Source organism: Eriocheir sinensis, chromosome 25 (genome assembly GCF_024679095.1).
Source record: "Eriocheir sinensis breed Jianghai 21 chromosome 25, ASM2467909v1, whole genome shotgun sequence".
Lineage (NCBI taxonomy): Eukaryota > Metazoa > Arthropoda > Malacostraca > Decapoda > Varunidae > Eriocheir > Eriocheir sinensis.
The window spans coordinates 16,180,614-16,196,010 of record NC_066533.1 but is presented as its reverse complement, the minus strand read 5'-3'; the positions used below and the strand labels follow the sequence as shown (position 1 = coordinate 16,196,010).

General features: G+C 47.1%; 1 protein-coding gene across 1 annotated transcript in view; it reads right to left on the bottom strand.

The window, feature by feature from the left end:
* LOC127003491 (protein patched-like) overlaps positions 1-15,397 on the bottom strand; it is a 96,445-nt gene that overhangs the window by 4,841 nt on the left and 76,207 nt on the right. The window contains exons 12-18 of the mRNA XM_050870246.1: positions 14,303-15,296; positions 11,869-12,023; positions 10,796-10,957; positions 9,519-9,706; positions 8,569-8,943; positions 5,501-6,066; positions 4,603-4,887 (exon numbers count right to left, since the gene is read on the bottom strand). Of these exons, the coding sequence (XP_050726203.1) occupies positions 4,604-4,887; positions 5,501-6,066; positions 8,569-8,943; positions 9,519-9,706; positions 10,796-10,957; positions 11,869-12,023; positions 14,303-15,296 (2,724 nt within the window). The 3' untranslated portion in view covers position 4,603. The remainder of the gene's footprint in view (positions 1-4,602; positions 4,888-5,500; positions 6,067-8,568; positions 8,944-9,518; positions 9,707-10,795; positions 10,958-11,868; positions 12,024-14,302; positions 15,297-15,397) is intronic.

Below are 15,397 nucleotides of genomic sequence, written 5' to 3'. Positions count from 1 at the left end.
GGCGGGGAGGCTGCGGCGGCGAGATCAAAGGCGCCTCGCTGTGATTGAATTCCTCACATCATAATGGGCTTAGGACGCGAAATTTGTGACGCTGAAGACCTTCCTTTTCCTCCTCCTCCTCCTCCTTCTTCTTCTTCTTCTTCTTCTTCTTCTTCTTCTTCTTTTTCTTCTCTCCCTTCTGCTTTACGTACTGCTTTTTTCTTCTTCTGCTTCTTCTTCTTCTTCTTCTTCTTCTTCTTCTTCTTCTTCTTCTCTCCCTTCTGCTTTACGTACTGCTCTTTCCTTCTTCTGCTTCTTCGTCTTCTTCTTCTTCTTCGTCTTCTTCTTCCCTTCTTCTTCTTCTTCTGCTTGTCGTTTTGCTTCTTCCTTCTTCTCTCATTTTTTTTTCATGTTTGCTTTCTCTTTTCCTTCCCTCCTCCTCCTCCTCCTCCTCCTCCTCCTTCTTCTTCTTCTTCTTCTTCTTCTTCTTCTTCTTCTTCTTCTTTTTCGTCTCCTTCCTTCTGCTTTCCGTTCTCTCATTTTTTCTTTTATGTCTGCTTTCTCTTTTCCCACACTCCTTCCTCCTTCATCTTTTTCTTCGTCTTCTTCCTTCTTCTGCTTTTCGTTTTCTTTCTTCTTTGCTTCTGCCTCCTTCCTTCCTTCTCTCTGTCTCTCTGTTCCTGTTATTTGTTTATGTTTCTCGTTTTTTCCTTCATTCCTCCTTCTTCTGTTATTTGTTTGTTTCTTCTTCTTTTTTTCCTTTTTTCCTCCTTCCTCCTTCTTTTTTCCTTCTTCTCCTTCTTCGCTCTCGGGTCCTTTCTTCCCTCCGTCTCTTCTTCCTATTTTTTTTTCTCTCGTGTTTCTTCTTTTTCTTTTACCTCCCTCCCTCCTTCCTTTCCCTCCTTCCTCCCTTCTTTCTTTTTTTTTTTGCTTTTCCATCTTTTTTTCGCTTGCACCTCCTCCTCTTCCTTCCCTTTGTCTGTTATTTTTTGTGTATTTTTTCTTTTTCCTCCCTTCCTTCGTTCCCTTCCTCCTCCTCCTCCTCCTTCAGTTGCATTCATTCTCTTTCACGTCTTTCATTATTATTATTATTATTATTATTATTATTATTTTTTTTTTTTTGTTACGTGTGGACGGAGTGGTTGTGGTGGAGCTTCTAACGTGTGTGTGTGTGGACTGTGAATGTGCGTGAGTGCGTGCGTGCGTGTGTGTATGTGTGTGTGGTAGGGGATGGTTGTATTTTATAGTGGTATGGGTCTTGTTGTAAAGGGATTGATGTAGTGGGTGGTGTGTGTGTGTGTGTAGTGTATCCCCCACATACTACACACATACATACAGACATACAGACATACAGACATACATACACACGCTATACCCAAAATACTGTCCTTAACCTTGCATGTATACACCCCACATACATACATACATACATAACAGATACAGTGTTTAGCGGGCTTTTTTTTTTCTTCTCATTATTATTTTCTTTCTTGCCATTGAGTTGCTTCCTTTACTGTAAACACACACACACGCACACACACACACAAGAGATATACACACAAATACACTCACACACAGAAAGCTACACACCCGTCCACTCTATCACAAGTTTTCCTCATCCTTGTCTGCCCCTGACCCAAGGATTCAACACACACACACACACACACACACACACACACACACACACACACACACACAAACACACACACACATTCACGTCAGCTATATCATAATTTTTCCTCGACTTAGCGCACTTGAGAAGAAGAAGAAGGAGGAGGAGGAGGAGGAGGAGGAGGAGACTGGGGGGAAAGATGAGGTATGGCGAGAGAGAGAGAGAGAGAGAGAGAGAGAGAGAGAGAGAGAGAGAGAGAGAGAGAGAGAGAGAGAGAGAGAGAGAGAGAGAGAGAGAGAGAGAGAGAAAGGAGGAGGAGGAGGAGGACAAGGAGGAGGAGGAGGAGGAGGAGGAGGAGGAGGAGGAGGAGGACTTTCACCATCACCACCATTCCTACCTCCGTTCCTTCCTCTTTACCTCCAAATATATGAGAAAGATATAGAAAGAGAGAGAAGAAGAGGAGGAGGAAGAAGAAGAAGACGAGAAGGAAGAGAAGAAGGAGACGACCCACTTCCTCTTCCCCTTCCCTTCTCCTCCCTTTCTCTTCTTCCTCCCTTCCCTCCCTCCCCCACCTCACTAGCAAGCAACCACCCACGAACAAAGAGAATTAATAAACGCTGTATCTAGCAATCTCTTATCAATTTGCCACAAGACTGATCAGCCGTGGAAATTGTGAAGCCGCACTTAACCCCAGGGACAAAAAAATCGGCTCTTGAGAGAACAGGAAAATCCACATTAGCAACACCGAGAACCTTGCTGCAGGGAAAAAGGAAAAAAAGGAAAATAAAAGAGAGAGAGAAGGGGAAGGAGAGGAAAATGTTATAAAAGCTGACTAGGGGGAAATGAAACTGGGGTGAAGGTGAATAGTGATAAAGAGAGAGAGATAGGAAAGACATGATTAATGCCGACAGAATGAGTTTGATAAGTAGGGAGAGAGGAAAGGAAGACAATTTAAAGGTAAGGTCAGGTATGTTGCAAGAGCTTTCTTTATATAGCCGTGGAAAGTGAAGCTAAACTATAATTACCCCAACAATACATTAACAAAGGAAAAGAACACAACCAACACCCAGACGAAGACTTGCTGTAAAAAAATAAGAGAGAAAGAGAAAGAAGAAGAAAATGAAGACAGCGACTCAAATACCGTGAAAGATTAAAGTGAAGCAATTAACTTAAGAAAAAAAAAGAAAGAAAAGAATAGAACTAACATACAAAAAAAGACTTGCTGAAGAGAATAAAAGAGTGAAAGCGGAGGAAGATGAAGAAGAAAAAGAAGAAGAAGAAGAAGAAGAGAAAGAAGAAAAGGAAAACAAAGAAGAAGAAGAAGAGGAAGAGAAAGAAGAAGAAATTAAAGAAGAAGAAGAAGAAGAAGAAAAAGAGAAAGAAGAAGAGAAGGAAAAGAGGAGAAAACGAAAAACGGCCACAGGATTGAAAAGAAAGAGAAGGAAGGAGGAAAGGAATGGAGAGAAGGAAGGAAAGGAACGAAAGAAGAGAGATGAGAGAGGAAACAAACAGGGAAGAAGAAGAGACGGCAGAGGAAGAACCAGAAGGAAAAAGAAGAGAAAACGAAGGGCGGCCCACTCAGGCATCCACGCGGGGCCCTCCTCAACTACCCGCGCAAAATGAAACTGCCCGGCTCTTATCAATAAAACCCTGCCATTAGCCACGGTCACCCAGCCTGGCGTCGTATTTAAAAACACGTATTCGCAGTCCGGCGGCATCAGGGATGATTCATGCGAACATTTTCTTAATTAAATACGCGGAACGGAACCTGTATGAGTCGCGGACCACCAGAGAAGCGGAGGGAAAGGAAGGGAAAGGGAGAGGAGATTGGGGAGGGGAAGGGAGGGTGGGAAAGGGAGGGGAGGAATGGAATGGAAAGAGATGTTAAGGGAAAGGACGGGAAAGGGAGAAGAGAGATGGGGGAGAGGAAGGGAAGGGAAGGAAGGTAAAGGGAGAAGAGACTGGGGGAGGGGAAGGAAGGGGAAAGGGAAAGGGAGAAGAGAGATAGGGGAGAGGAAGGAAGGGGAAAGAAGGGAAAGGGAGAAGAGAGATAGGGGAGGTGAAGGGAGGGGAAAGAAGGGAAAGGGAGAAGAGAGATTGGGAGGGGAAGGGAGGGGAAAGAAGGGAAAGGGAGAAGAGAGATAGGGGAGGGGAAGAGAGGGAAAAGAAGGGAAAGGGAGAGAAGAGATGGGGGAGGGAAAGGGAGGAAGGGGAATGGAGAGGAGAGAGGAGGAATGGAAGGGAAAGGGATGTTGAGGGAAGGGAAAGGAAAGGAAAAGGAGAAGAGAAAACACAGTGAAGGAAAGGAGGAAGGAAAGGAAAGGAAGGGGAGAGAAGGGAAGGCGAAGGAAAAGGAAGGAGGAAAGGAAGGGAAGAAGAGGAAGGTGATGAGAAAGAAGGGAGGAATGAAGGAAAGAAGAGAAGGGAGGAAAGGTTAGGTGATTTGAAGGAAGGGAGGAAAGGAAAGGAAAGGGAGAGAAGATAGATAGAAGGGAAGGAGGGAGATGTTGTGATGGGATAGTTTTAAAGGTCATGGTGTTGTGAGATGTTATGGGTATTCTCTCTCTCTCTCTCTCTCTCTCTCTCTCTCTCTCTCTCTCTCCCAGGGCCTTGCGTGCGGTTCCTCAAGGTTGGATTATTCATACCTCCTCCTCCTCCTCCTCTTCCTCCTCCTCCTCCTCCTCTTCTTCTTTCTCCTCCTCCTCCATTTCTTCAGTATGTGTGGTTTTCTCTCTCCTCTCCAATGTTTCTCTTTTTTCCAATATATTTCTCTTCAGTTTGTTTCTCTTCTCTTCTCCTTTCTTTTCTTCTCTTTTCTCTTTTCTTCTCTTCTCCTCTCTTCTCTTCTTCTTCTTCTTTCTTCTTCACACACACACACACACACACACACACACACACACACACGCACACACACACACACGAAAAAACAATCATAAGTTCTCGAAAACTCAAAATAATAATAATAAAAATAATAAATGAGAAATAAATAAATAAATAAATAAATTGTAACTCACCTCATTGACAGGACAGCTCTTCCTCCACATCCGACGAGGGTTTGGAGGAGGAGGAGGAAGAGGAGGTGGAAGAAGAGGAGGAGGTGGAGCAGGAGGTGGTGGCATGGAGGGGGGACGAAACCACACCTACACCACCGCCACCACCACTACCGCCACTATGACGACTTCTTCCACCTCCACCTCCACTTCCACCTCCTCCACTGCTACTGCTACTACGGTGACTGCTACTCCGCCTGCTGCCGCTACTGCTGCTGCTGGTACTCCGGAAGGTTGGCTCCACGGCACCTGTTGGGAAGAAGGGGTTGTTGTTGTTGTTGTTGTTGTTGTTGTTGTTGTTGTTGTTATTGTTGTTGTTGTTTTGGGTCTGGTTATAGGGATGTTGTGGTGATGGTGATGGTGGTGGTAGTAGTGGTGGTAGTAGTAGTAGTAGTAGTAGTAGTAGTAGTAGAAGGAAAGGAAAACTAGAAAATAAAAAAAAGTAAAGAGGAGGAATAGACAAAGAAAAAAGAGGAAAATAAAGATCAAGAAGAGAAAGGAAAAGAAAATAATTAGAAAGAAAAGGAAACATTTCATCATAAAAAAAGGAAGATAAAAAAAACGGAGGCAGAAAAAAGATCAGAAAAAAAAGAAGAAAATGAAGACAAGGAAGAAGGAAAAGAAAATAAATACAGAAAAAAAAGAGAATTCAACCAAAAAAAGAAAAAAAAGAAAAAAGACAGAAAAAGATCAGAAAAAAGAAGAAAATGAAGACAAAAAAGAAATAAAATAAAATAAATTGAAAGAAAAAAAAGTGAATTCAACCAAAGAAAAACAATAATGGAAGGAGAAAAAACTCATCACCACCATCACCATCAACACCATCATCATCAACACCATCATCATCAACACCAAAACTCACCCGGCAGCGGCGTGTGCAGCTCCACTTTGACCTTGGCAGTGGCGGTGACTTTGGTGGTGGTGGTGACGTGGTGGTGGAGGTGGTGAAGGTGGTGATGAGGGTCGTGGTGGTGGTGGTGGTGATGGCCCTCTCCACCAAGACTCGTCGTGGTTGGAGTGGTCGTCGTCTCAACCACCACCTGGGGCTCAACGACAATCTCATGGGACGACCTTAGCGACTGGGACGACCTGGTAGACGACGATGGCTCCTCCGTAATGGTCGTTAGCGATAGATTTGACCCATGGAGTCGTGGGTATAACGACCCTGACCCACTCATACCACCCACGGACCGCCTTGACCCACGCCCACTAGACCCACGCCCTCCACTCCGCCTAGATGAAGAACTGTGACCATGGGCGTGTGAGGGCTGAGGTGAGGGTGGCGGCGAGGGCGTGGGTAGTCTGTCCGGGTGGTTTCTTGGGACGACCTCTGCTGGGGGGCCGACGAGGGACAGGAGGACGGGGAGGAAGACTAGCCCGTCCACCACCCCGAGCATCGTCAGGCCCAGAAGGACGCAGAAGAAGTACCTGACGAAGGGGAAGACAGGTATGTGTGGGTTACTTATGCATACCTGAGGACTGACTGACAGGTATATACACACACACAAACATACACACACACAAACACACATACATGGGACGTTGTAATTATGTATATTTTTCTTTCTTTTTTTCTTTTTTTAATCTTCTTGTTTTCTTTACTGTAACAAAAAAAAATCAAATACCCGAAGATTGGTTGATATACATACATACATACATACATACATACATAAGTGATTCTGTTGTATGGAAGATGAGAGGAAGAAGAGGAAGAGGAGGAAGAGGAAGGAGATAATAAGTGTAAGAGGAATAACAGATGTAGTAATAAGAAGAAAAAAAAGTAAAATTCTTCTTCGTAGGAAATAAGAAAAAAAGAAAAGAAACAGGACTTTAAATGACCGCTATCCTTCTCTTACACTCTTTCCTCCTCCTCCTCCTCCTCCTCCTCTTCCTCCTCCTCCTCATCTTCATATATCATCCTAGCTCATCCTCTTACTTACCCTCACATCCTTCCCTTTCTCCCTCTCCCTCCTCCTCCTCTTCCCCTCTCTCTCTCTCCCTCAAAACCTCAGGGAACGTCCGAGCTAGTGGCAAGTTTTTTTTTCTCTCCCTCTCTCTTTTTTTTCTCTCCCTTCTCTCTCTCTCTCTTTTTTTTTTTAGACCGCCCCGGATAACTATAATTTGAGGATGAATGAGATCCCATCAACCTCCTCCTCCTCCTCCTCCCCATTCAACCTTACCCTCCCCAAGCCTAGTCTCACCCCGTTTCACCCTTGTTTCACCCCGTTTCGTCATCTCCCTTCACATATAGATAACACACACACACACACACACACACACACACACACACACACACACACACACACACACACACACATATCTATTACAAGAAACGAAAGAAAGACAAAACCACAAGAGGAGAGGTAGAGGAGGAGAGGTAGAGGAGGGAGAAAGAAGGGAGAGGTAAAATGAAACAAATCCTCCCCAGTCTAGTCTCCCTCCTGTTTCATTCTGTTTTGTCTCCCTTTAACGTGTAGAGATGGAAAGGGAGGAGGGAGAGAGAGGGGGGGGGGTGGAGAGGAGAGGTACGAGAAAGGAAAACAAATAAAAAAGGGAAAAGAGAGAGAAAAGGAAGTAAAGGGGAAGAAACAAATAACAAAAAGGGAAAGGAAAAAGGAGAGAGAGAAAAGGAGGAAAGGGAAAAGAAAAGGAGAGAAAAGGGAAGAGAAGGAAAGAAGGAAACAAAAATAGGAAAATATAAGAAAAGAAAGGGTTAGAAGAGGAAGGGAAAACAAGGGGAGAGAGAAAAGGAGGAAAGGGAAAAGAAAAGGAGAGAAAAGGGAAGAGAAGGAAAGGAGAAAGAAACAAAAATAGGAAAAAGAAAAGAAAAGAAAGGGTCAGAAGAGGAAGGGAAAAAAAAGGGAGAGAGGAAAAGGGAAGAAAGAAAAGGAGGAAAGGGAAAAGAAAAGGAGAGAAAAGGGAAGAGAAGGAAAGGAGAAAGAAACAAAAATAGGAAAAAGAAAAGAAAAGAAAGGGTCAGAAGAGGAAGGGAAAAAAAAACATAGATGCCAAAAAGGGACAAAAAAGAGAGAGAGAGAAAGAGGTAAAGGAAAAGAAACACAAATAGAAAAAGAGACAAGATGAAGAAAAAAGGGAAGGGAAGGAAGGAAGGAAGGAAGGAGGAAGAGGAGGAGGAGGGGAAGGAAGGAAAAGGGACCAGGAGGAGGGTAGTTTAATCCCTTCTCTTCCTTCCTCTCCTCCTCCTCCTCCTCCCCATTCCCCTCTTAATGTCAACAAACGTCTCTTGGAAAACGAGGGGAGGGCGGTATACAGCGAGGCGACGTGGGTGGTGTGTGTGTGTGTGTGTGTGTGTGTGTGTGTGTGTGTGTGTGTGTGTGTGTGTGTGTGTGTGTGTGTGTGGGGTGAGAGAGAGAGAGAGAGAGAGAGAGAGAGAGAGAGAGAGAGAGAGAGAGAGAGAGAGAGAGAGAGAGAGAGAGAGAGAGAGAGAGAGAGAGAGAGAGAGAGAGAGAGAGAGAGAGAGAGAGAGAGAGAGAATTACCTAACTAACAACCAAATGAAGCCCAAACCTAACCTAACCTAACCTAACCTAACCCAACCCAACCATCATCACCACCACCCTCCTCCTCCTCACCACCACCACCACACTCAACCAAATGAAGCCCAAACCTAACCTAACCTAACCTAACCATCATCGCCCTCACCACCACCATCACTATCACCACCACCACCACCACACTCAACCAAATGAAGCCCAAACCTAACCTAACCTAACCTAACCCAACCATCATCACCACCACCACCACCACCACACTCAACCAAATGAAGCCCAAACCTAACCTAACCTAACCTAACCCAACCATCATCACCACCACCACCACCACCACACTCAACCAAATGAAGCCCAAACCTAACCTAACCTAACCTAACCTAACCTAACCCAACCACCACCACCACCACACTCACACTCACCTCCTAATGAAGTCAAACTCGGAGAAAAGCAACATAAGGGACGCCAGCATGGTGGAGGCCGCCCCATGTAGCACCGGCGCCGACATATGCTGCAGGGCCAATATCACACGCCTATCCCGCCCGCCCACCGCCGTCAGGAACCCGACCGTCACGTGAACGCAGAACTCCACGCCCACGCCCACGCTAACGATGAGGAGGACAGCGGGGACGGCGGACAGCTTCACGCCCATCACGCCCAGCAACCCGAACAGCTGCAGGACAAGGGCGGCGAGGAGGAGGACCACCAGCGCCGCCGCCCACAGGTTCATGAGCACGACAGCCAGGACGAGGAACACGGCTGTCAACACCGCCAGCAGCGCCAGCACCAGGTAGAATCTGACGAAGGGGAAGAAGGTGGTGAATCGAGTGAAGTGATAGACAGACAGACAGACAGACAGACAGACAGACATACATACAGTTAGTCAAGATCACAACTATTATAAGGAAAGAAAAAAAAATTGAAAGGAAAAGAAAAAAACGTAAAAATTCAAACCAACTTAACTTTATTTTTTCTTCTTTCCTTCCTTTCTTTCTTTCTTTTTCTTTTCTTCCTTCATTTCTCCTATCTTTTTCTTTTCTTTCCTTTCCTTTCCTTCCTTCCTTCCTTCCTTTCTTTCTCTTTTCTTCCTTCATTTCTCCTATCCTTTCCTTTCCTTTCCCTCCCCTTCCCTTCCCTTCCTTCCTTCCTTCCTTCCTTCCTCTTTTCTTCCTTCATTTCCCTATCCTTTCCTTTCCTTTCCCTTCCATTCCTCCCTTCCTTCCTTCCTTCCTTCCTTCCTTCCTTTCCTTTCCCTTCCATTCCTCCCTTCCTTCCTTCCTTCCTTCCTTTCCTTTCCTTTCCTTTCAATACAAAAACACAAGAACTAAAACCAACTATCCTCTATATCCCTCCTCCTCCTCCTCCTCCTCACCTGAGCTTGATGTACTGCTCCCAGAAGGTGAAGGGGACGCCGGTTGGGAAGTTCGGCAGACCCTTCTCCTCGAACCTCCGACAGATGGTTCTCACTTCTTGAATCATGGCGGTGATGGACTCCGTGTCGCTGAGGCGGTGGAGGTAGAACGGAAGCTGCGTGTACACCAGCGGAGAGCTCTTGGGAATCTGAAGGAGGCGGTGAAGAAGTGGCTGAGTGAGTGAGGGGGGTGGATGATAAGGGAATGGATCTTGGGAGAGGAATGAGGGAGATAGTGAGTGAATGAGAAGAGGAAAAGAAGATAGAGGAATGAATATGGAAAAGGGGAGGAGGAAGGAGGAGGAGGAAGGAAGGAAGGAAGGAAGGACAGAAAGGAAGGAAGGAAGGAAGGACAGAAAGGAAGGAAGGAAGGAAGGAAGGAAGGAAGGACAGAAAGGAAGGAAGGAGGAGGAAGGAAGGGAGGAAGGAAGGAAGGACAGAAAGGAAGGAAAAGAAAGGAAAGAAAGAAGGAAAGATAAAGAAGAGGGTAAATGAAGGGAAAGAAAGATTGAGTAAGGGGAGGAAGAGTTGAGATCTGTGAGGAACAAGGAAGAAGAAGGCGAATGGAAGGGGGGGAGGAGGAGGAGGAGGAGGAGGAGGAGGAGGAGGAGGAGGAGGCAGAGAAAGCATATGTGTAGGAAGGGAGTGAGAATGAAGAGCTGTCAATTTCTCCTCCTCCTCCTCCTCCTCCTCCTCCAAGGGATTTGCAAGTGCTAAAAACACACAGAACCCGAGTGTGTGTGTGGCGCGGCGACCCTATTAACACACACACACACACACACACACACACACACACACACACACACACACACACAGTATACAAGAGAATGATAACTAAAGAAAGGCAAAAAAAAAGGAATATAGAAAAAAAAGCAAATACGAAACGAGAGAACGAAAAAAGGAAAAGAAAAAGAGAGAAAAGGAGATAAAGAAAAATGATGAAAAGAAAAAAATGGACGAAAAAATAAATAATAATAGGAAGGAAAAAAAAGAAGAGAGGAAAGAAAAAGATGAATGTAACTTGAAGAAAAAGAGGAAAAGGGAAGAAGAAAAAAGGTGAAGAAGGAAGAAAAAGGCGAAAAAGATGAAGGAAAACACAGGAAAACAAGATTACCACACACACACACACACACACACACACACACACACACACACACACACACATCTTCAAAAAACAAAAAAAAAAAAAAACATACACACACCCATACAGACAGACAGACAGACGGACAGACACACACCTTCAGCTCATAGTCGTGTCTGTCGTGTGACCAGTGGCGGGGCTCCGGGCGAAGGTCAGCCTGAGAGGACGTGTAGGCGAGGGCGTCCGTGTTGACCCAGGCCGTTAGGTAGTTGTAGAAGGCCTTGGGGTTGATGATGCCCTCAGAGTCCACGAGACGGATCTGTGGGCGGGAGATGAAGAGATGGAGATGCTGGTGGTGGTGGTGGGGGGGGGGGGATGCTGGTCAAGAGTGAGAGTGAATGAAAGAAAAAAAAAGGAGGAATGAGAGGGAGAAGAGAGAGATGAGGAGGAGAGGAAGAGGAGGGAGAGAGAAGGAAAGAATGAAAGGAAAAAATAAGGAGATTGATTGAGAGATGGGAAGAGGAAGAGAAGGGAAGAGAAAGAGAAAGAATTAAGGGACAGAAAGGGAGAAAGGAGGGTTGGGCAGGAGGAAGGGAGGGTAGGAAGGGGGAAGGGAAGTAGGAAGGGTAGGAAGGAGGAAGGGAGGAAAGGAAAAATGAAGGATAATAGGGAGGAAAGAGGGAAGGAAGTGAAATTGGGATAGGAAGAGAGAGGGAGGGGAGGAGGAAAGGAAAGAAAAGAGAAAAGGAGGGAGGAAGGGAAGGAAAAGGAAGGAAGGAAAGAAAGTAAGAAGGAAGGTAGATAGGAAAGAAGGAAGGATGATAGGGAGGAAAGAGGGAAGGAAGTGAAATTGGGAGAGTAAGAGAGAGGGAGGGGAGGAGTGAAGGAGGGGAGAGAGAAGAGAAAGGGAGGGAGGAAGGGAAGGAAACAAAAAAAGGAAAGATAAAGAAAGAAAAAAGATAGACACTGATAAATATATAAACAGATACAGAAAAAAAGGATATAAAATTACCTTCGTGACAAACAACAGCAAAACAAAACAAAAACATGACCAAAACAAAACAAAACAAAAACAACCAAAACAAACACAACCTGACCAAATCAAAACCAAAACAAAACAAAAACATGACCAAAACAAAACAAAAACAACCAAAACAAAACAAAACAAAACACAAACACCCAAACAAACAAACAAACATGGTCACAGGTAAGCCCTCCCAACCCCCTTACCTGCGTGACCAAGGACGTATCAATTGGGTTATCGACATGTCCAGTCTGCACGAGAAGCTTGTAGGCCAACACCCCGTCGTCTGAAGCGTTCTTATGCCACGTCTCCTGAGTGATGCACCCGTCCCTCCAATCCCTGTCGAACGCCGCCTGGAGACCTGAGGAAGAACGAGGAGAAGGGCTGCTGAAGAAGGTGGTGATGGTAGTGGTGATGTTGTATGGTAGTGAGTGACGAAGGGAAGAGGTGATGGTGATGAGTGGAAAATGGAAAATAATGGTGATGATGCTGGTAGTGGTGAGTGGTAGAGATGATGGTGAGGAAAGGAAGGTGAGGAGTGGAAAATGGAAAATGATGGTCGATGATGATGGTAGTGGTGGTGTATGGTAGTGAATGAGAAAAAGAGAGGAGTGGAAAATGGAAAATGATGGTGGATGATGATGGTAGTGGTGGTGTATGGTAGTGAATGAGAAAAAGAGAGGAGTGGAAAATGGAAAATGATGGTGGATGATGATGGTAGTGGTGACTGGTAGAGATGATAGTGAGTGGTGGTGACAGGGAAGAGGGTAGTGGTGGTAGAGATTGAGATAGAGATTGGTAGAGGAAAGACACAATGAAAATGAGGAAGGAGAGAGAAGGAGGAGGAGGAGGAGGAGGAAAAGAAAGAATGAGATATAAAAAAAAAATAAACAAGAGGAAAATGAAGAATTGGGAAACTGGTTGAAGTGAAAAGGAAGGAAGAAGGGAAAGGAAAACAAGTGAATAGAAGAAACAAAGATAAAATAATAACAAAAGAAAACAAAATGAAGAACAAAGCGGGAGACGTAAAAAGGAATCCAGAAAAAAAAGTTAGAAAAGAAGAAAACAAAACAATGACAGCAGCGGAAGTAAGGAAGAAGAATAAGCAAGGAAGAGAGCAAGACAAAAAAAAAAGGAAGGAGGGGCGGACAGGCAGACAGCAAAAAAGGTAAAAAAAAAAAAAAAAAAAAAAAAAGAGAAAGAGAAAATACCTTGATTACAGAGTTACCTGGCAAAGGAAGCGACGGCGGTGGAAAAAACAGGAGGAGGAGGAGGAGGAGGAGGAAGAGGAGGAGGAGGAGGAGGAAGAGGGAGGGGAGAATGAGAGTGAATGAAAGAAAAAAAAGTAAGAGAGAGAGAGAGAGAGAGAGAGAGAGAGAGAGAGAGAGAGAGAGAGAGAGAGAGAGAGAGAGAGAGAGAGAGAGAGAGAGAGAGAGATAGAGAGAGAGAGAGAGAGAGAGGGTTATGAGGAAATGAACAGGAGAGAGAATGAGAAAGAAAGAATGATGGAAAAAAAAGGGAGGAAAAAGAGGAGGGAGAAAGTGGAAGAGAAGGGAAGAGAAAGAAGTAATGAAAAAAAAAAAGGAGGAAAAGGGAAGAAAGGAAAGTTAAGGGAAGAGAAAGAAAGGGAGAAAAAGAAAGAGAAAGAGAAAACGAAAGTGAGTCAGAAAGAGAAATAAAGAAAATAAAAAGAAAAGACAGGGAACGTTTGCCTCTCTCTCTCTCTCTCTCTCTCTCTCTCTCTCTCTCTCAACACAGAGACAAGCAAATAAAAAGAGAGAGAGATTAAAGCTTTCCCCGTCAAATTCTCTCTCTCTCTCTCTCTCTCTCTCTCTCTCTCTCTCTCTCTCTCTCGATAATTTAAGGCAATCGCTCAGCCGCTGCGTAAAATAAACGGCGGAGGCTAAAAATACGACCCCCTTCACCTAACATGAGGGAGGGAAGGGGGGAGGGGAGGAGAGAAGGGAGGGAAGGGGGGGGGGAGGGAGGGGGAGGGAGGGAGAGAAGGGGGGGGGGATGGAGGGAGGAGGGAAAGGGTCGCGTCGTGGGAGGTGGCGGCCGTGTGTGTGTGTGTGTGTGTGTGTGTGTGTGTGTGAGGAGGAGGAGGAGGAGATAGATTTACAAATGAAAAGCAATTCGTTAAAAGAAGAAAAATGTGAACCGCCAGAAAAAAATATATATATGAGAGAGAGAGAGAGAGAGAGAGAGAGAGAGAGAGAGAGAGAGAGAGAGAGAGAGAGAGAGAGAGAGAGATGGAGTAGAGAGCAGTGACGTCACCATCAGCTGATCAGCGATGTAAACAAACAAAGTACTGATGGAGCACTCTGTCAGGCATGCGCTGGGGAGGAGGAGGAGGAGGAGGAGGAGGAGGAGGAAGGGGGTTGAGGAGGAGAAGGGAATGAGAGAAGGGAGACGAGGGAAGGTTGGAGTTGAACAGCTGGCAGGCCACACACACACACACACACACACACACACACACACACAAGCATGCACAGACACACTCTCCGCGAACAGCTGTCAAACTGGACACCAGGAAATGTTCTTTGCGTTTACGTGTGTGTGTGTGTGTGTGTGTGTGTGTGTGTGAGAGAGAGAGAGAGAGAGAGAGAGAGAGAGAGAGAGAGAGAGAGCGGCACTCACCGATGAGCCAGTCCCTGAAGAGCGAGAGCCAGTACTCCGGCAGGCCGCCGTCGTCGTTCTTGATGATGTGCTCGACGCGCGTGAAGGCCTCGTAGTAGTCGTGCATCAGCCGCTGCTTGGACGGGTACTCCACGTTGCCCTGCGTCACGGCGAACATGTTGTAGAAGCCGAAGTAGCGCTGCTGCGCCGCGAAGAAGGCGTACTCGGGCGTATCGGCGGGCACCACGTCCGTCAGGTTGAGGCCGTCCTGCACGCGGCTCACGCCCCACGCCGCCGCCGCCACGGAGGCCATCAGCCCCGCCATGGCCGCCGCCTTCACCGCGCCGTGCGTCAGCGCCGGCCCGTACACCGCCCCCGCCCAGCCGCCCACGCTCCACTCGCTGCAGCACCGCACCAGAGACGCCCACGCCCGCGCAAGTCCTGAGCGCGTCTTGCCGCCGCCGACGAGGTCCCGCGTGGAGGTGGTGGTGGCCAGGGACTCCAGGGAGGGCGCGGTGGCGGAGTGAGGGTCCTGCGGCGCTGCCCAGCACTCGCGCGGGGTGGAGGGCGGCACCACGTGGGTCACGGTTCCGCCCCCCGGGGGAGGCAGCGCCCTGGTCACCGTGTCCTTCCTGGCGGGGCGCTCAGCCATGGAGGGCGTGGGCCGCGAGTGCCTCCGCGGCCCCGCGTGGCCTCGCCCCTCCTCCGCGGCCACGCAGGCGGCGGGGTGTGGCTGCTGCTGCAGGGGCACCACCTGGTCCCTGGAGCCGCCGGGCAGGCAGCAGAAGAGGTCGGCGCGTCTGGCGTGGCGGCGGCGCAGGTCGAGGCTCATGATGGCGGGGAAGACGGTGAGCGACGCCACCAGGTTGAAGAGCACCAGCAGCGCCGCCTGCAGGCAGAAGGCGCGCAGGGCCGGCACAGGCACGAGGGCCCCGGCGAAGAAGGCGCAGGCGTTGCAGACGGAGGTGAGGACGACGGAGACCCCGGCGCGCTTGACGACCTCACCCACGCGCTCCTGTAGGGGGGAAGGGGAGGGGTGTTAGTATATGTGTGTGTGTGTGTGTGTGTGTGTGTGTGTGTGTGTGTGTGTGTGCCAAAACTGTATGAAGTCTTAAT